Source organism: Peromyscus leucopus, chromosome 2, assembly GCF_004664715.2.
Source record: "Peromyscus leucopus breed LL Stock chromosome 2, UCI_PerLeu_2.1, whole genome shotgun sequence".
Lineage (NCBI taxonomy): Eukaryota > Metazoa > Chordata > Mammalia > Rodentia > Cricetidae > Peromyscus > Peromyscus leucopus.
The window spans coordinates 129000195-129020811 of record NC_051064.1 but is presented as its reverse complement, the minus strand read 5'-3'; the positions used below and the strand labels follow the sequence as shown (position 1 = coordinate 129020811).

At 51.2% G+C, this 20617-nt stretch overlaps 1 protein-coding gene across 1 annotated transcript in view; it reads right to left on the bottom strand.

The window, feature by feature from the left end:
• The window catches only part of Csmd2 (CUB and Sushi multiple domains 2), a 568711-nt gene that overhangs the window by 225565 nt on the left and 322529 nt on the right, over positions 1-20617 (bottom strand). The window contains 2 exon segments of the mRNA XM_037203342.1: positions 10800-10912; positions 11636-11739. Coding sequence (XP_037059237.1) covers positions 10800-10912; positions 11636-11739 — 217 coding nt within the window.

The following is a 20617-nucleotide window of genomic DNA, read 5'->3' as shown; positions in this document are numbered from 1 at the left end:
GGAAATTGGGGAGCTAACTCCAAGAAGGGAGAGGAGCTGGGGGCTGATTTCTGTCCTGGGCCTTCTCCTCGGGCCCATCGTTGGACTGAGAACATAGAAACGAGGCTCTGTCTTCCCATAGAGGTTTCTGATGTGCTTCTGCCTGACGGAAAGGCCTCTCCTGGCCAGAGGCTGAGCACGTCTGATGTCAGCACCCAGAATTACAAATAGATAAATGCAATTTGGACTTGGAGGAAATGAAGTCTTGCAATTTCCTATCAGTCTAGTCTAACCCAGTTTCACTATATGTGTACCCCCTGCTCCTTTGGCCCACCAAAAGCAAGCCAAGGGGCCTCAGATGTCTGTGTAGAAGGTGCCGGAGCTCCATGGGGACAGGCCTGGCCATATCTGCCTCTCCCTGCTTGGCTTTTAGCCCTATCATCCATGCTAGACTCTCGGGTCTCTCCATCTTCTCGGGTTTTTCAATTTCTGACACTAAATTGGAATCCTCTTTTATGACAGCGTCTTCACAGAAGGGACTGTATCCCGCGTCTCTCTATTCTGAGTCCTTTGATGTGCTCGCAGAAGAGAAACTACTCGGAGGGAGCTGGGACGGGGGTTGGGATGCCCAACCTGGACCGCTCTCTACTGCTCTTCCAGAGAGCCATGCATGTATGTCTGCTCCTTCAAGGTGCCTCAATTCGAGCTTGAACTTCCTCTCCTGCTTTGCATATGACCTCTGCAGGTCACTTCCTCCAGGACACTCCCCAGTCCATCCCTGAGATGTCAGTGGCTCGTTCTTTCTTGACACTTCACTTTTTTTCTCAAGGTGCCAGTTACCCCTTGTAGCTACTCATCTATGCAGTCAAGAAGTATTCTACTGGTTCCTGTCCTAGACACTGGGGATACAACAGTGGGCAAAAAAGGGCCAATGTTACCCACCTGGCATCTCCCACCTTGTTGGGCATCAGGGACATCAGAGTCCCCAACTTAACAACCTTCCTTGTCCCAGCCTCATGGTCTCCTTGCCTCTTGCTGCCCTACCAGCCCTGGAAGCAAGCCCTATGGAAGCAGACACGGGTTGATCAGGTTTCACGGGCCTCTGTGTACCTAGCACTCCTCTGGCAGCACGGTAGTTGTTTGGTGCAATGCATGGGAGAGACCAGATGTTTATGTAGAAACGTCAGGCTGAGTAAGCCGTGCAGATCCAGAGCTGCCTGACCTCTGAACCCTGCGCTGGGAGAATTCAGTTAGGTATGTGTGGGCAGGCTTCTTGGAGGTTGAAACAGAGGCTTAAGAACCGGTAGACTCCGCCCTCCAATAGGAACCTTCTCCTCAGCTGCTCTTCTAAACACCCTGGTTCCCTGCATCTTCTCTGTCCAATTCAGGCCTCCACAATTTCCCACTTGGCTGGCACTAGCTGGTTGGCGGCTCTCTGCCTCTCTTCTCTATCCCATATTCTTTGATGTGGTACAAGATCAGTGAAAGCTTGTTATCAGGTTGTACTGTCCTCTGCTCAGTTTTCTGACTGCTTTCCAAAGTCCTCAGGTCAACCCCCACTTCCTGCTTATGTAGGGCTCTTATTCCCTCACCCCACACCACCACCATCCTGGGTCTCATCTTTGGCTAGCACCCCCCCCCCTGGAAATTGTACATCAGGAAACAGAATGATCTGCAGGGAGGTGACAGTGTAATGATGGCTGGGAGGCCACAGCATCCTGGACCTGAATCCTGGTTTTGATACTATATAGTGGGCCTGGGTCACATTATTCTTAAAAAAAAAAAAATCACTGTGGGAATATTCATGGCATGGCACACATTTGGAAGTCACAGGACAAGCTCAGTCCTCACTTTTCCCTTTGTTTGAAACCGTCTCTTTGTCCACTCCATACGTCAGACTCACTGTCCTGTGAACTTCCAGAAATTCCCTTGTTTCTACCTCCTGTCTTGACATAGAGATTCCGGGCACGTGGTACTGTGTCCAGCGTTGTGTGGTTCTGGGGATCTGAACTCAGGTCCTAATGCTTACACGGCAGGGCTGCTTTATCTACAGCACCGTCTAACTCCCCAGCCCACGCTGCCAATTCTTCCTGACCCTTAGCTTTTGTTTTTCACCAAATGGAAATTGTAATAACAGCTCTGCTGACCAGGGTCATTGTGAGGGTTAAACGAGCGGATGTGCCTACAAGTTGACAGCCAAGATGCCCGGAACATGGCGCAGGCCCAGCAGCGAGGTAGCACTTCCTCATTGTTATCATGGTCTCCATTGTTGGCAGAGCCCTGCCTGCTCGCCCACGCAGGAACTGGGCACCTGCTGTCTCCTCTTTTTTCTACAACGAACAGCCCCTGCTTGTCTGCCAGACAGACTCATCGTCCAGTGTCAGTCCAAGCACACCCAGTCTGGGTCTCCTAGACTCGTGAGGCTGGCTCAGGAGCACTTTTGGTACCCTGCGGCAGCGGTGATCTACACCCTGGGTGTGTGTTTGGCTCCGGCCACTATTTAATGACTCAGAGATCCAGGCAGCATTTCTGAAATGTAGGTACCCTACTTCTGATGGGACCAGGCACCAGAGGAGCATCATTATGTGCCAGAAGGAGGAGTTTTGGAAAACCAGATTGACATGTAAGGGTGTCCTGAAAAGAGCAGGTGGGAAGCTGAGATGGTTATGCACCTGACCTCTGGTGAGACCAGGGCCAGCCGATGATACCCTAAAGGGACTGGAGTCAGTTGTGCTGGGCCATTGCCTTTAGATTCCTCTGAAGCCTGGGGCCAATGCTGTCTCTTTCAGGGAGTGCCGCGGTGCTCATCTTCAGAGTTACGTGCCAGAGAAGGAGACATGAGCCTTGCCCTCAGAGGCAATCTTGGCATCTTCTCCCTACTCACTCTCAAAACTGATTCCAGTAGAGATTTAAGTTTTTAAAAATGCCTTGTGTTTATGTGTATGTAATGCATCTTCATTTGCATGCATGCATGTGCGTATGCATGTATGTGCTCCTGTGTACAAACATGTGTGAAACTATGTATGTGTGAGTGCTTGTGTGTAGGCCAGGGTTTGATATCAAGCATCTTCAGTGATGATCTGTGTTATTTTTGGGAACAGTCTGAAGCTTACTGAGTCAACACGGTTACCTGGCCCTCAGGGATCCGCCTGCCTCTGACTCCTCAGGGCTGGGACTATAGGTACACTACTGTGCCCAGCTTTTTACGTGGTGCTGGCCATCTGAACTCAGATCCTCATTACTGGATTATTTGTCTATGGATCCATCTCCCCAGCCCCACACTCATTCAACGAGCTGTCTTTCCCGGCCAACATATCCCATCTCTCAACCCTCCTCTGTGTCCTTCAAGGCAGCCTCTTTCTGACATCAGGTCCCCTGAGGACTTTCACTCACATCTCCAGTACCCTCAAGCAAGGTCAGAGGCCACTCCTTTTGATTTCCCCATCTTCTCACACTTACTCCATGCTTATGAAGACAGACTATGAATTGGGTGAAGGCAGAGACAGGCCTGTCTCTATGGCCTCAGTGTCCTGAATAGTGAGTGTCTGTAACACATCATAAGGCCTTAGGGACGTGAGTCAACAGATGATCTCATTTCTGTCACGAATCCCTGGGCTGTTGGACACCCTTCTTGAATGATCCTCACCTCTCTGCACCTCCATCTCCCCAGGAGCAGGGCCCCTACTTCCTCCTCCCCTGGGTCAGCCTCCCAGACTGAACATTAGGCTGCCAGATCCCAGGCTCCAGTCAGGAAGCAAAGAGACATCCAGATTGATGTGAAAACTTGTTAGCAAGTTGTGTGTAATTTTATAATGTTTCTGGTAAGTGCTAATTGCCTGTTCCTTAAATATTTCTGGTTCTACTGGGAAGCAAAGCAATTGCAACTGTGAATATTCTTCCCACAGCTGGCGCCCCCACGGAGGGAGACCGTGTTTCTAGGCTCAGAGGGCTCCTGGATTGACGGATCCTGAGTTTCCCCCCTACCCAAGCCGGAATGATGACAAGCGGGGCATGAAGAATTTCTAGAAGTAAACACTCCAGTTCTTCCTCTACGGCTTGAGCTTTTAATGATGGAGGAGACATTTTTTTTTTCTTTTTCTTTTGGTGTACATGTATATGTATGCTCATGGTGTGTGCGCACACTCATGTGTGCCAGCGTGGAGGCCAGGAGTCAGTCTCCATAATTGTTCCTTAGGACACTGTGTACCTTGCCATTTGAGACAGGGATTTTCCCCTTTTACTTGGTCTTTGCTGATTGCACTAGACTGCCTGGCCAGCAAGCTCCAGGATTCACCCATTTCTTCCTCCTCAGCCTTGGGATTACAACTGTGCACCACCATGCCTGGCTTTCCCATGTGGGTTCTAGGGAACCAAATGTAGGTCCTCAAGCTTGCATGGCAAATGCTTTACTGTCTAAGCTATCTCTCCAGCCCTGGGGTAGGGAGGAACTTTTAATGTGGGGAGGTTGCAGAAATACCTGTCTGCCCCAAAGTATCTTCCCTGTTCTCAGTGGGCAAAGGGGCCAGGTATGTCCAGAAGGAGCAGTGGTCGTGACGGACGTAGTTCCTGTGTTAAATGCCTGCTGACATCCCATAGAGCATCTACATAGGGCAGCCTCCCATTCCTGGACCACGATGTCTATATGGCATGGAATTTCCCTGGAGCTGGAATCAATGGAAGGCCAGTATCGAGGCAGATGTAGTAAACATGGACACTTTGAGTCATGGTCTAGGGTGGAAGAGCCACAGACCCAAGGAGGAAGGAGGAGAGGACAAGCTTTCAATCCAGGACTCCTAAATCCAAGGCCCTATACTGGGTGTTTCACTGTTTCAAATCTTTGAGAGCCCTGGTGAGCCTACCAGTTACCTGTGCCTCTCCATGGGCAAGAAAAGTCAGGTTCATCAATGAAGGGCCTGACTCACAGGCAGCACGGGAGAATCTCACTGTAAATTGGGTTTGCCCCACCCTGGAGCCCAGGGGGCAATGGAGATTGCATGCCACTTGGCATTGAGCACCATGTGGTAGAGGGGAGGAAAAAGAGATCAGGAGGTTCTGAGGAAGGGATCTGAATGTGCTAGGGCAAAGTCATCACAAATGAATTCTCCAAAGCTTTTCTGAGCATGTTATCGACGGGGCCCCGCAATGGCTGGGGATAAGCTGCTATCTCTGCCTTGCGTGGGATCACAGGAGCCAGAATGTGGTTTAGGGATGATCGCGATGAACTTGGCATGCTCTGTGGAAGACTTGGTACTTCCTGCTGAAGTCAACGAGAAGCCGAGAAGCTGTCACTCATGTCTGTTTTCTTTGCCTGCTTTCCTCAAGTAGGAGAACACTATGCCAGACTTGGAATCTGGGGAGATCGTTGTGTGCCATGTGGCAGATGGGGAGGGAAGGGTGCTGGGTGGGAGGGGGGGAGGGAAGGGTGCTGGGTGGGAGGGCTGTGCTGTCAGCAGCCCAGTGGCAGAGGATGATGGAGGTCTGGGACACAGTGATGAGAGTGGGATGCAGGACTATGGGAATCGGGGAGCTGAGTGAATGCAGGGAAGCAAGGAGGCTGAGAGGAGACCTGGTGACGGGCAGGTGTGCTGCTCATCGGCACTGGGGCACGGATCAGGCACAGGGGAGGAGGGAGAAGGGGCAGAAATGGAGAGCTTACTTTGGGGTGATGATATAGACGGAACATTCATTCCCCCTGATTTGTATACTGACGCCTTCAGCTTCCAGGGTGACAATTTTAAAAGATGGGTCTCTGTGGCAGTCATTAAAGTTGAATGAGGTCAGAAGAGGGGGCTGGCCTGATGGCATTTATATCTTTACAGGAAGAGAGCTCATGCTTTTTGTCAAGGAAAGGCTGGGTGAGGACATGAGGAGCAGGTGGCTGTCATTAGCCAGGAAGAGAACACTCACTAGACACTAAAGCCTTGACCACCACCCACTTCTAGCCCCCAGAGCTGTGAGAAAACATATACACCTATTGTTCAAACCATATAGTCTGTGGCACTTTGTTCTGGGGGTCTTGGCTGACTATTATGAGGAGGCTGCTATGAGGTGTCAGAGAGGAAGGTACTAACGTAGGTAGTGGTAGAGCTGTGGACTAGGGACGGATGGGCCAGTTGTCAGGGTTTAGTTTCATGTTAAAGCTGGGGGAGTCAAAGTGACCAACTGCTAGGACAGAAGACTGAAGGCTGAGGACAGATCCTGAGACCTGTGGGATGCGACCAGTGGCACGAGACAGCTTGACGTGGTGGAGGACCAGGATCCCGCAGCGGACTTAACCTACCATCATCTGATACCAGAGGACGTGTAAGACTGATGGGTCTCAGTCCTCAAACACAGGCCCAGGCAGAGGGGGAGGGGCAGGAGGAAAAGTGGGTCCTGCTGACTGAACTTCCCCAGGTTGTCCCCCTGGACCAAGTACAAAGGCTCCATGATGCCCATGGCATTCTGAGTGAACTTCTGCCCCTCTTACAGAGATTAGAGTCCCTGGTAAAGATCGGGTATTGAAGGTTTGATATCCAGCCTCTATTTTGGAAGGTACTGGAAAGCTTGGGAGGTCTTTCTTAGTGGAGGAAGTAGGTCACTTGGGGTGGGCCCTCGAGGTCATCTTATTCCTGTTCTCTCCCAGTCTCCAGGCTTTCTGCCCACTGTGAAGTGAACAGTCTTTGCCACACCCGCCCACTGCCATGATGTCTGTCCTTCCTCGGGTCTGGAATCAGCGGAGACTGGGACACTGGCCTGGAGACTGGGACACTGGACTGACTGGGTCCTCTGAAACTATCCTTCCTCCTGGAGGTTGCTTATGTCACAGCAATGAAAACTCACTAACACACCCCCACACCTGACATCAACCACAGGGAGCCTTCCTGTTTTCCATCCAGTCTGGAGAGCAAGGGAATGTGGGATGCGGCAGGTCCTAAAACCAGGGTCTATGACAAGCAAACATGAGCCACAGGAGGCAGATCTAGGTCTGGCCCAGAGGACAAGAATCTGGGGGACTGGGGTGGCGGGGACACTGGTGACCCTAAGAGGAAGGTTCTGTCTTGGTGGCAGACAGTATGCAAAGGATTTTCTGTGATATTATTTCACTGCCATAGTAGTGCTGAGGCCAGCATCATTATCTGTTTTGTGAGTGGGAGAACCGAGGCTCGCGGAGACCACACGGTGTTCTCAGGGTTGGGGTTTAGAAACCACGCTGAGGCTTAGCAGGTCTGATCCAATTCCGGAGTCTATTTGATCATCATAGACTCTGCTGCCTCTATGTGCACAACCTGACATAGCTGTGAAGGTTAGCAAGGCCCCTAAACACACAAACCATCCTTCCTAATCTGTCATGGGTACAGGAAGTCCTGATGGCACTAGTCTGTGACAGGCATCCACACAGGGATGTTGGACCAGGGCCAGGAGGTTCACCATTCTGATTGAAGTGCTCAGCTCTGAACTGGCCAACAGCAGGTGTTTAATCAATCTTGAATGAGTGAAACAGAAATGTAACTAATGAACATGCCTCCAACCTCCAGTGACCTGGACTCTAGGCTTCTGCTATATGGTGTACTTGATTGGGGCAAAGTTTTGACTTCTATAAAGATTTTATAAGGAAATTAAAATCAGTAGCTTCGGGAAGCTCTCGGTATGGGAGGGAAACCATGCGCTTTGAAGCTAGAGAGGTGTGGGTTCAAACCCCAGCTCTGCCACTTCCTGGACTTCTGTGTGACACCCAGGCAGGTTACTTAACCCCTCCGTGCCTCGAAGGGGTTGGGTGCGATGAGGCGATGTTTTTCTGGTAATATGAATCTTTTCTTAAATGGAGGCTTAGGAGGTACAGTAAAAGAGGAGGGGAAAAGAAACAAAGACAGGAAAAAAAGAAAGCAAGAAAGCAAAGACAAGCAGGGCAGTCTTAGCCCCTCCTCCACACTGACGGTCCCCGGGGCTGCGCCAGGTCCCTCCATGGCAACACCACGCCCTCCTGAGACCACAGACTTAAGTCTGCTGGCACACAGTAGGCTCTCAGCAAATGTCACACCCCTTTCTCTTTCAGTAAACTTTCAAACTGATCTGACTCCCTTTTCCTGTGTGACTAACCTTCCGCTATTTGGACACAGCTCTCCAGTCTCCTGAGTCCACCTCCCCACCCCCCATGTAAACATCAGAGGGTCACAAACATTTCTCACGAGGATTGGCTTAAGTCCACCCAAAGCCAGGGCCTTCCACAGCTCAGCTCTGCTCTCCAATGGCTGACAGGGACAGAGAAGGCATAAGAATTGCCTGGTTTCATTCTAGAGGCTGAGTTTTTTTATATTTATCATTTTTCCACTGTCTGCTACCATTTTAGCCACTAGCCCTCCCTGCTCAGACTATTCAATCTGCCAAATGGTATTATCTCCTTTATGTTCAAGGTTTTGTGTCTTGCCCAAACCTCAGGCCAAGCATGAACCGATTAAGGACATGCGGCTATCAAGGGTCATTCTCCCTCCCCACTCCCCCTCATGGAGATATTCACTGATGAACGTTCACAGTGTTTTTTAGAATCAGGGGAGGCTGTGGAAAGTGCATCCAAATCCATTCCCATTTTCACAGCAGTGAGAGAGTTGGGCCTGGATCAGGACTTCCTGGCTTCCTGCCTGGGGCTCTTTCTGCACAGGTGTGCAGACTGGCCTGGGGAAAACTTCCTGAGCACTCCCACCATATTCCTAGCTGCCCTACCTCTCACCTTCCCTAGCTCTTTTCAATACTGAGGTTGGAATCCAGGGCCTCTGACATGCTGGGTAGGTACTCCACCACTGAGCTGTACCTCATTCGACTTTTGGGTTTTTTGTTTTTGTTTTGTTTTATGAGTGCTTGCCAGCATACATGTATGTGTACAAAATGCATGGCCGGTTCACACCAAGACCTGAAGCGGGTGCCAGATCCCTTAGGATCTGGAGTTAACAGAAGGTTTTGAGTCTTCCTTGTGCATGCTGGGAATGGAACCTTGACAGTCTCCAAGAGCAGTAAGCACTCTTAACTGCCGCGTCATTTCTCCAGCTCCTCTGTGGCCCAGGCAGGCTTTGGATATGTGGTCCTCCTGCCTCAGCCTACAGAGCAATTGGGATCACAGGCCTACACTGCCAGGCTGGCTCTTTCTCAAAAAACAAAACAAACAAACAAACAAACAAACAAAACAAACAAACAAGCAAAAAACCCCAACATCTCATCATCTCTACAGATATCCCTGGGACCGAGGCTGTTTCTCAGTCACATTAACTCCATTTTTCAGGGTGAAGAAACAGAACCTGGAAAGGCCCTGCGCCCCCCACAGAGCAGCAACTTGGCAGAAACAGGATTTGTACTTGGCACCCGTCACCCAGGCATCCTGTCCAGGCTCTGCCTCCCCTAGACCCTGGCTCTCCATTCCTCCATTCTGGGAAGAGTACAATGGCTAGCTTCACTCTGATAACACGGTGGAGTGAGCATTAGTATTACAGGCTAGCTTCCTACAGTCTATTGAGTTGTGTAGTTCCAAATCCCTGCAGCTGTAACAGAGCTTATATGGAAACTGTCTTTACAGATGTCATCAAGATGGGGGCATAATGAGTATCCCTAACCTGCAGGTACCCTTATGAGAAGACACACACACAGAAATGTGTATGGTGTCAATGTCAGGGAGAGATATCTATAACCTAAGGGGTACTAAGAACTCTTAGCCACCATGAAATGTGAGGAAAAGTGAAGAAGGATGCTACCAGAGTCTCAGAGGCAGCATGCCCTGCTGGTACCTGGGTACCAGATTTGCCATCTCCAGACAAGAACATGTGTGTGCAGGAATACACTGCTGTTGCTTTAAGGGATCTGATTGTGTTTGTTTTTTGTTTTTGTCAGGGATACCCAGTACCTCTTGTATGCCTGGTAAATGTGTGTGTGTGTGTGTGTGTGTGTGTGTGTGTGTGTGTGTGTGTGTGTTTTGTTTTGTCAGTGACACCCAGCACCTCTTGTGTACCCAGGGTAGAAACACAACAGGTCTTGGTATGAGAAGAACCTTTGATGCACCAGGTAGGTAGTATGTACAGGAGCCACCCTGAGGACATCCTTCCCTCCTGTGTCCTGACCTTGTCTCTCTAATAACCAGTGGATCATTTTTAGGATTTAGTGCCTACTTCCCTAGAAAGAGGCCTGCTTCCCTTTTTCTCATTCCCATGGGCTGGGTGGGTGGCTATCTTGCATTAATACCCATTTGTTCTAGACCTGGGGGGTATGGCCTAGGTCTGATACCTGAAAGGGCTTAATCACTCACACAGCATGACACCTGCCTTCTTTTGGGGACCTCTCTTTTGAACAACAGGAGATTTGGAAGTTCATGAAGAGTGATAATGGGAATACTCCACGGATCCCTGAGTGTGCCATTTCTTTAACATCAGTTACTGAAAAGAATTAAGACCCCTGCTGACATCCTCCTCAGGCTGTCAACTATGGTGGCTGTTTGTCCTCCTGTGTTCAACACACCCATTCATTGCAAGGTAGCTTGGGAGGTCAGTGGCCCCAGTGCAAAGATATCAAAACTAGATGAGGCTGAGCAAGTCTGTACATGCCAGGTACGAAATAGGGATGAAACCCAGCTCACAGTTGGCGTAGGATATCCCACACAGACTGAACTGTCCCAGGTAATCCTTGAAATCACCTGCCACAGTGAACAAAGAAAGAGATGGGAGCTCAGGGAGGTCAAATAATGTGTCTGAGGAGAGGCATGGAAGGGGCCAGAATTTGAACCCGGGCTTCATGCTTGCAGATGGAAACCCCAAATCTCCTCCTCCCTGGGTGAGCCTGCCAGGTTCCTTGACAGCAGTTACCTTCGTAGGAAGCCTTGAATCCCAGGGAGCCGCCGCTGCTGTCGCTCTGGAAGAGGAGCCACATCTGATGATGGGTGCTGACGATGAGGTCTGGGACCGAGGTACCTGTCAGGCTGTTGGGAGAGAGATGCTTAGAGGTCTGCACCCTGCCAAGAGCCAAGGGAAACCTGAAGGAAACCAAGGAGCCAGGCCCACTCTGGGTCTATCACGCTCTAAATCTGAAGTTAGGCCGCATGCACAGGGCAGAGACATTTCCTGGCCTTTTGCTGGGCTACTGTGTTAGGTGAAGGGGTACGGAATGGTTCCCCCCAAAGCAGAGGCCCAGCCCAGTGGAGTTCCAGGACAGCCTGATATGGCTCCCTTGATGAGGCTTTGTCATATTGGACTTCCTTGGCCAGGGAAAGGTAGTCACTGTGTCTATGAAACTGTCCATGTCTCAGATTGTTCTGGACATGTGGAAAGGTTCCCCCAAACACTTCTGTTGTCTCAGTGGGAGGTCAGACAGCCAGGGACAGAAGTCGCCTAGGGTAGAGACACTGGGAGGTGGCAAAAACAGGGTGTTTCAGAGAAGCAGTTGGCTAGTAGAGTCGGGCACACAGGTGCGGAGACTTTGTTCGACTTTGCCCAAAACTACTCAGTCTGAACACTTCATGTAACTTCTCTACGAAGTCGGTTCCCCTCGGCTAGGGTGGAGAGAGGTAGATGGATGATTGCAGACACCAGGAGCACCACAGGACACTGTCAGCCCCAGGTCCAGGTCTGGGGACCAGGGTGGGCTCTGTGAGCCTGTCTCTACTCCCCCACGGTTCCCCATCCAGACACAGTATTGCACTTACATGTAGAGGACTGTCTTCTGGTCCCCATCCTGCCCACCGTCCCCGACTGTCAGGGTGTCATAGCCCCTCTCTAAATCGAACTCTTCAAAGGCCAGCTTGATCACCTAGAGGAGGGAGCACAGCGTTAGGGACTTGTGAGGAAGTCTCTGGAAGCCTCACCGTATCCTGACATACTCCAAGTCTCGGGGGGCCCCTCTCCTCCACACATCGCCCATTTCTGCGCCATCCTGAGGCACATGACTATTTCTCCAGAGGCTATATGGTCCCTGGGGTCCCTTGATGTCTCTGAAGATGTTTGAGGCACATCTGGCCAGGTCTGGCAGCTGTCAAAGAACCACCAGGCACAGCTGGAGGACCACAAGATGATTGGACTCGTTCTTCATGCTTTCATGGACAGAAATTCCCTTGGGCTTGGTGGCAGTATCAGGCCACATGTGGAATCTCAGCTCTTCTGCCCCACGGGGTCTGGAGAAGACTCCCCTGGCTTTTCCTCTCTTCTCTACCGACTATTTCCCATCCCTTCTGTTAGTTTATTTGCCCGCTAAATGAATGTGCTTGGAAGGAGATTACAACAAGATCCCTCCCTTCCTCCCTTCCTCTCCTCTCTCCTCTCTCTCTCCTCTCTCTCTCTCTCTCTCTCTCTTCTCTCTCTCTCTCTTCTCTCTCTCTCTCTCTCTCTCTCTCAGCTTGTCTTAGTCCCATCTTCCACAAATATTTACTAAGCAGCTGCCATATACAGATTGGGGTGGGTCCTGACATTAACATAACACTGTCCCTGCCATGCATGAATGTCTTTAGTATACCACACTGTCCCTGTCTTGCTTGAGGTAGGGGTTCCAATGAGCACATAAATAATTTAGGGACAGGTGCAAAAGTGGGGGTCATGGAGTGAGAATAGCCTGTGGTTGAAAGAGGGGAGGGTGCTACTCATGTCTGAGGCCTCTGAGGAAATTCGGAAGGCTGTGGAGGACCCCCAGATCTTAAGGGTGGCTGAAGGGGGCAAGGGATGCTCTGAGAGGGAGTCCAGTGCACAGAACTTGAGCTATGGCGGAGAAGGAACATTCTAGAATACACTGTAGACAACGGGTCTACAGAAAGCAGGCATGGCAGATGCCTCACTCTGAAGGCTGTCTGGCTGGGTGACTCCTTGGAACTGCAGTTTGCCTGAAGCTGAATTCAAAGTCCCTCCCACCACCATGGGCTTTCTCCTGGGGGAGGTGACATCAGTCTGGCATGGAAATGACCGGCAGCTGTGAGTTGGGTAGTGAGGAGGGTCGAGGCTGCTGGCAGAGGAGCAGTAAAGGAGAGGGACAGGCCCTGGTGACATTTAGGGGTGTGTGACTGGGTGGATGTGGGGGCTGGGATGGGGTAGGTAGAAGGAAGGGAAATTCTGGACAGTTGACAGGTGTTTGGCTTGGTCAGCAGGGCAGTGGGTGGGGCCAAGTGCAGATACTCAGAACTGATGTCTAGCCTGCTCTTCTTTTTGCCTCTTTCATTCTAATGCTGATCTTCCTGGAAGCTGAAGCTGCCTTTTTGCTGTTGACACTACAGTCCAAGGAGGACAGACTTCCTATGGTTAGTTTTCTGAATTCCAATGAATAGCTTCTTCAGGTTTCTCTGCCCAAGTCAGGCAGCCCAGCACCCAGCCTGGAGGCCAACAGAATTTTACTCTTATTACCTTACTTATTTGCCAAAGCAAACTAATGCCCACATTGGTAAGCCTGGTACCCTCTTCCCAGACCCCTCAGCTTGGCCATGGGGTTCACAGAGGGAAGCACCCCTGGGGAGAACATTCTGGAGCACCTCGATTAGTTTCCACATAGACAAGGAAGGGAGCCATCACATTGGCTGGGAAAAGCCCGGGGGCTTCCTGGAGGAGGAGATGAAGCCCAGGCAGCATTTGGAGAATGAACAGTTTGGATGTGGATGATGAAACAATCAGGGTGGAGAGAGAACAGTGATGTGGAAATATTGTGACTTGTCCAGAGACTCCTGTGTGTGTGTGCATGGTGTGAGTGGGCATGTGTGAGTGCTTGCTGAGGACTGAGGACAAGCTCAAATGCGTCTCTGGTAACACCAATCCCCTCTTATCACCTCTGTCTACAGACGAGGTCTCTCACTGGCCTGGAACTCACCAGCGAGGCTAGACTGGCTAGCCAGCAAGCCCAGGGAACCTCGGGATTCCAAGTGTGCACCGGATTGGCAGGTCCTGGGGATTAAACTCCTGTCCTCTTTACCCACTGAGCTGTCCTCCCAGGCCCTGTCCTGAGACTTCTAGTAAACCCGGTTATTTAATTATGTGGGAAGCAGAGACTGGTGACGTTGACAGCAGTGGAGGAGGGGCCAAGCTAAGGAAAGCTGTCTGCCACGCTAAGGATTTGGACCCACGTCCTAAAGACAACAGGGAACCGGTAAGGAGTGTTGCAAGCCAGAGCTCGGTGTGAGGTGTCTGCTGCTGCAGAAGCTACAGCGTCGTGGGTGGTCTGCAACCCAGGAGACCAGTTCCTCAGCTTCAGAGAGGACCTAGTGACGTGGGGATGGAATGCAACAGTCCACAGTGAGTGGGGACTCCTTCCTGGATGCCTGTCAGGAATGCTCTCTGTTGGCTAATGACATCATCAAATGACCCCTCGTTCAGGCTGCAATCTCCTCCCCGTCTCTCATCCGCCACAGTCCTGCTGTGCCAAGTGACTCTGGGAATGTCACATCCTAGACTGACACATATATGGAGAGCCCTTCCACATCTGCTCCCTGTCATGTGACTGATATGTCCCCCACTCCCGAAGCTCCTCACAGTGTTCTCCTCACAGTGACCACTTGGATGTAAACCATCCTCCACAGGCTCTTGTTTGAACAGTTGGTCACCAGTGGGTGGCACTGTCTTGGGAGGATGTGAAACCGACTGGAGGAAGTAGGTCACTGGGGGCAGGACTTGAGGTACACGGTCTGGCCCTGCTTCCTGTCCTAGCTCTGTTCTCTGGTCTTTTGTGGTGTGGGAAGTCCAGTCACATGTCCCAGCTGCTCTGAACTCTTCACACCTTCTTACAATGCTGTGCTGTATCGTCTCAAACTGTGAGCTGAGAGAGAACGTCTCCACTCTCGTTGCTCTGGCCAGAGAGGCCCTGGCAATGTCTCTCCCCAGGGCTTATCACCTCTGTACCCACAGAGCCTGTCCATATTCCAGACAGATGTGGAAGCTGAGAAAGACATCTGACAGCAAGGCACGTTCCAAACCTTTTCTGACTCCCAGCCTGGGCTACCAGACCGTGGGATCCTTCCAAGAATTAGAGCAGAGGCTGGCCAGCCTTTCCTGTAAAGGGCCGTATCAGAAATACTTTTGAGGACTGCATATACTGTCACACTGCCCTGCTCCATCCACACAGTAGGTGCTAAGTGGACATGGCTGTGTCCCAGTCGAACTTTATAAAGCAAGTAAGGAGTGTGATGGCCCCGAGGTCCTAGTCTGCTGAGCCTAGGAGACTCCCTGAGCTGCCCGAGTGCAGCCTTTAATCATCTTATACTATTTCTTCACTACAATAGCTAATGCCTACCATGAGGTTAACCATGTTCCAAGCATATTACACACATCTGCTCATGTAAAAATCAGATAGCTCCTGTTTTAGAGAGAGGAAGGGCCAGGCACAGAGAGGTGATGTGGCTTGCCTAGGCTCACACAGTCTGGTAGCAGAGTGCCACCACCAGACAGGCTTCTTGTTGCTGTGCTCTACAGTCTTGGAACTCTCCAGCAGGGTCTCAGGCGCACAAGGTAGGGACAGTGACCTACCCCCTCAAGCTGCCCCAAATTCTCAGCTGGATCTCAGCTTGGCAAATGTGTGCTACACAGAGAGCACCCCCAGCCAGATGGTGGCCCCAGCAGGAGGATCAGCCTCTCCCCGCAATGACTACAGCTCTGGCTAAACATGGTCATTGCATCTAGCCAGACCTAGGGCAAGGGACACCACTTACCAAGTCATCTCTACAGAGGGAGTGCCTGATTACCAGGCCCATAATGGGAAAACATTGCTTTGAAGGGCAGAACCTGGAGCCATAAAATGATTCCCATCACTGGTTCTCACTGCCTTTGGACATGAACCACACCGCGGAGTACTGACCAGGATGCAGGGGCTAATTACATCACGAGGCGGGTTCAGCACACAGGAGTGACTTGCCTTCCAGCAGGCCCCAGCACACTGCACACCGGGTATGCATGCTTTCCTTTGTTCTTTCCTCCTCCGCTTTTGGCCATTGTTTAAAGGCAGGATTCTATAATGACTCATTAACTAGCATGCAGATCAATCAAGCTCACAAGGCCCCTTTGTGGGGCAGGAGAACCTTCAGTGGGAGAAACAGGCATATCAAGAGCCACATTTGTATCCAGCTCAGACATCCAACGTAAGCCCATTAGATAAGTGGATAAACAAGCGTATCTTCTGGGACATGATTACCGAGTGTCTGCTCTGTGCCACGCACGGAGCTAGCGGCTTCCCATTAGGTTATCGCGCCACAACTTAGCGCAGCATCAAAGTGCCAGGATGCACACAGACCACTGGCGCCAGGGAACGGCACACAGCAAAAGGATGGGAGGAGGATTCACGGAGGAAGGAGAGGATGCACAGGGCCGGGCAGTGCAGAGGAGGCCATGGGCTGTGAGCAGCTCAGGAGGAAGGGAGGAACAGGGAGGTCAGCTGAGGCAGGGGTGGGGAGCAGCCTGGAGGAGGCTGCAGGTGGAGGGTGCTCTGAGGCTGGAGCCGGCTGTTTGGACTAGCTGCATGGTCAAGTAGACGGAAAGCTATGACTCAGTGTGAAGTGGGGGCAAGAAGCGTGGAGACCTAGTGGGAGCTGGTGGAGACCCAGGGTGGGGGAAAGGGTGGTGAAGCCAGGGTCTCTGACAGCGGCAAAGAGAGGGCCAGAAAGGGCTATAGTTGGGACCCTCAGCACAAGATGACAATCTCTCCTGAGAAGGGCGCTGAATGTTCTTGAGCACAGGAAGCACAGGACTCAGGACTGTACAAGCTCAGCGGGGTAAAGTGTCTCTCCACTGAGCACTGTACCCACGGTGGGTTGAGACAGACACACTGGGGAACTTGCTAGTTCTGCTTTTGGGGAGACCAGGGAACCAGGGGCAGGGCAGGGACTGTGCACGCAAAGCCGTACTGGTAAGAGAGCAGAGGAAGGAACGGGGAGCTGGGCACACTGAGTGACCAAGGTTTTACAGAGAAGACCAGGGCATCTCCCCAGCCTGGAGGAGCAGAGAAGGCACAGGGACACACCTCTGATGTGCCAGACAGAGGTCTTCAAGGGCCGGGGATGTCGTTCAACCAGAGTTCAAGGTGTCTGCCACTGGGGCTGATGGAGTGGCCAATGGGAGTAGCCCCCGAGCTTGGCCGGAAGGACGAGACTGCTGTTTATCACAGCCTGGATGGTGGGACCACTGAGTGCTCCATAACATAGAGGTTCCAAGTGTTCACAGAGCTGTTTGATATGTTCTTTGTGAGGGATGGTCTTGGGAATCTGCGCCAGTACAGCCTCCCTAGGTATTTTTGATGGTGATCCAAGTTCAAGGAATGCCATGGTAAGTAGCTATTATATTGGCACTAAGATGAATATTGTAAGAACTTGGTGGCCCAGATGCCTTAAGTTGGCCTGGCATTGCCCAAGGACACCACAGACCTGTTTCTCCTTTCCTTAAATCTGCCAAACTCTTGGGATGCTAGGTAGCAGGGTTACTAATGTCTATCTAGTGTATTGAGAAGGGGTGGACCCTGTTTGCCTCCCCTTTGGGACTATGCTCTTGTCTCCATAGTGTGGAGTGTGGAGCCTCCAGGTTCTTGGTTGCTATGTCCCTGATAGAGGCTCATGACCATCGCCACACCAGAACAGCTCCTCTCTGCAGGCCTGGAACATTCCTAGATCCTTCCTGAGCACAACTAGCAGGAGCTACAGGAGAGGCTGCAAGTCCAAGAAGGACCTTCATGCCTGCATGTGCTCAGCTGCCTGGGAAGCATGATTGCTCTCTCAAGGAAGGGGCTGAGTGACATGTGTCCCAGTCCTCATGCCTCAGGGTCACCTGTCACCATGCCTGCTCTTTGCAAAGGGAACCATCCATGATCTTCTGCCCTGGCTCCATATTGCCTCGTCAGAAGTACTCAGTCTCAAACTCCTGCCTCCATTCAGCTCTCTGCTTTGGGTCTCCCTGTTTGCTCTGCCCTGTCCTGTGCATGAACTCCAGTTTCCAGTCAACATTCCAGACAAAGATGCCTCATAACGCCCCCATCCCTCCCTGTGCTGGTCCACTCTCTGCAAGTCAAGGCGTCTTTGCTCTCACCTCCAATGCCTCACCTCCACCACCTAGCCCCAGCCCTGCCAAGGCCAAGGCCAGCCATCCCCTCAGGCTTCTTGCAACAAGCTTTGTCTCACCACAGCCACCGTCCGGCTTATCTTAGCTGGGGAAGCCCTGCTTTCCCATCTGATTCTCATCCCACCTCCCTACGACTCCACGGCTCTTCCATATGTAAGGATGGCTTCCAGGGCCACTCAGTCTCCCAGCTCTCCACATTTTCCAAGAAATTATGTCCCTTTCTTAGGCTTCTGTTCCTGCCCATGTGCCAGAGAGACATCTGCTCCTCTCTCTTGAACCTAGATTCATGCACCAGAGAGCATTCATGTACTCCACAGTCTGTGTCCCTCTTCTGCCCTGCAAAGCATGTTCTTCCTTTTGTATTCTCTCTCCTCCCTCTCTCTCTCTCTCTCTCTCTCTCTCTCTCTCTCTCTCTCTCTCTCTCTCTCTCTCTCTCTTCTCTCCCCTCCTCTCCTGCTCTCTCTCTGTGTATGGATGCATGTATGTATATGAGTGTGAAGATGCACATGTGTGTGAAGATGTGTGTGTAAGCATGGGTGCGGGTTCATGTGTATACATGTATGTCCAGGAGCACACACAGAGACAAGAGGATAACCTCAAGTGATTCTCAGGAGCCATCTACCTTGTTTTTTGTTTGTTTGTTTTTGGACAGAGTCTCATGCTGGGACCTGGGGCTCTCCATTAGTCCAGGCTAGCTAGGCAGCAAGCCCCAGGGTTGGAATTATGAAAATAAGCATACATCATGCCTGGCTTTTAATGTGGGTTTTGTGGCTGGAACTCAGGTCTTCATGCTTGTAAGGCAAGCATTCTCCCAAGCCAATTTTCTTCTAGTACCTCACTGGCTCAAGCAAGCCATTCATGTGCTTACTGGATTAGTAGATGTTGAATGCCTACAGTGTGCCAAACACTCTGCCCATCATTTAAGACACTGTGTTGAATAAGAGCTGCCCCTTCTTTCTCCACTCCTCCACATTCATGCCCCATTCTACCCTCTAAATCTCACTCGTCTGCTCCTGGTTGATGGCACCCTCTTCCCACTTCATTAACAGCACCAGCCTCCTGAATGGTCTTGCTCCCTCAGTATCCCCTCTGCTCCTCTCCACTGCTGCCCTGGGAATTTTGTCAAAGCTCCCTGACTCCAACGCTGTTGTGACTGACTCACCCTACCCGGCTCATCCGACAGCACCAATCCCGGGCTCCCCCCATCTGTACCTTTCCAGTCAGTAGCAGAGAGCATCACAGAGCTATGACTGCCGGGACACTGGAGCCAGAAAGATGGAGGTCGGATGTGCCCTTCTGCCTCTTCCCAGCCATGTGCACAGGCCATTTCCAACCCTTAACCTAGCTGTGCTCCAGTTTCCTCATCCATCAGGTGGGCCCGTTAAAACCTAATTCATTATGCAATTAAGAAAATACAGTGGATCGTTTATAGAGAGGGATTCATTTGCTCAATGGCTGGCACAGGATAGACCTACAGTAAAAGCTAATATTGTTATTAACGACAGCCTAATACATTCAGCTTCACATTCTTTTTCTTTAAAATAGAATCCAAACCTCTGGACTGAGCTCCTGGGTGCCTCACAACGTGGATCCTGTTTGTCGTTTCCTCAGTGGCTTGGGGGAATCACTTGCATTCTCAGAGGCTGTTCCAACCTCAGTGCCATTGCATGGACCTGCTCTGAGCTCCCTCCTACTTACCCAACCTTAAGGCCCTGCTCAAAGGTTTCCTTCGTGGAAACATCCCTGACATTCCAGTTAGTGACTTCTTCCTGGGTTTCCCCTAGTACTCTGGACCCCTTCCAGGGGCACCTCTCTGACTTACACACCCATCTTTACTGCTAAGTGCGCATCCTCAAGGGCAGAAGACATCCCTAGAGCCAGTGACCAAGCAAATGGCCATCTCTTAAGACGTACTGTGAACTTAGCTAGCTTTTCTGCGAAGGAGAAGTCCTGGGGTGGCTCCCCCAGGGACCACTTTCAGGAGCAGGTTAGAAAGTATTCACTTTCTCCTTTGTCAGCAGGAGGCCACTCACATCCACAGTTCAGCTTTGAGACACCAGCCCAAGCCCTCCTTATTGCAAGCTGGGCTCCTGGCTCCCCTCCCACTCAACACCAGGGCCCCGGGGTTTCTTCCAGGCCTACAGAGAAAGAGCTAGCTAGCATTCTGAGAAAGTTTGTCTCTCAACCCTTCTGGTTTTCCTCAGCCAAGTACTTCTGGAATATTATCCATGACCTGCAGAGATGCTGGAAGCATCCTTCTGTTCGGAAGGGCCTTCTCTTCAGAGGGCCTGGCTCCAGAAGCCCAGGCTAAAGCAATCTCTTCTTTGACATGTGGTGGAGGGGCCAATATGGGGTCACTAGACTCCATACATTGGTGAGGCTTGGCCTAATGAGAGAGACACAAACTGGTCCTCAGTGAATTTTCAAGTCTCATCCAGACTTCCTCCTACCTAATTTTCAAGTTCAAAACAAAACCAAGCTAATGTCTTTGACTATGTTGTGGAACAACCTTCTGGCCATCCACTTAATAACCTTTCAGTAGTAAGCTCTTGTGGTCTAGCCTCACTCCACGTGGCTGTGGCAGCTCTTCCCTGTCAAAAAAAACTTCACCACAACACAATGCA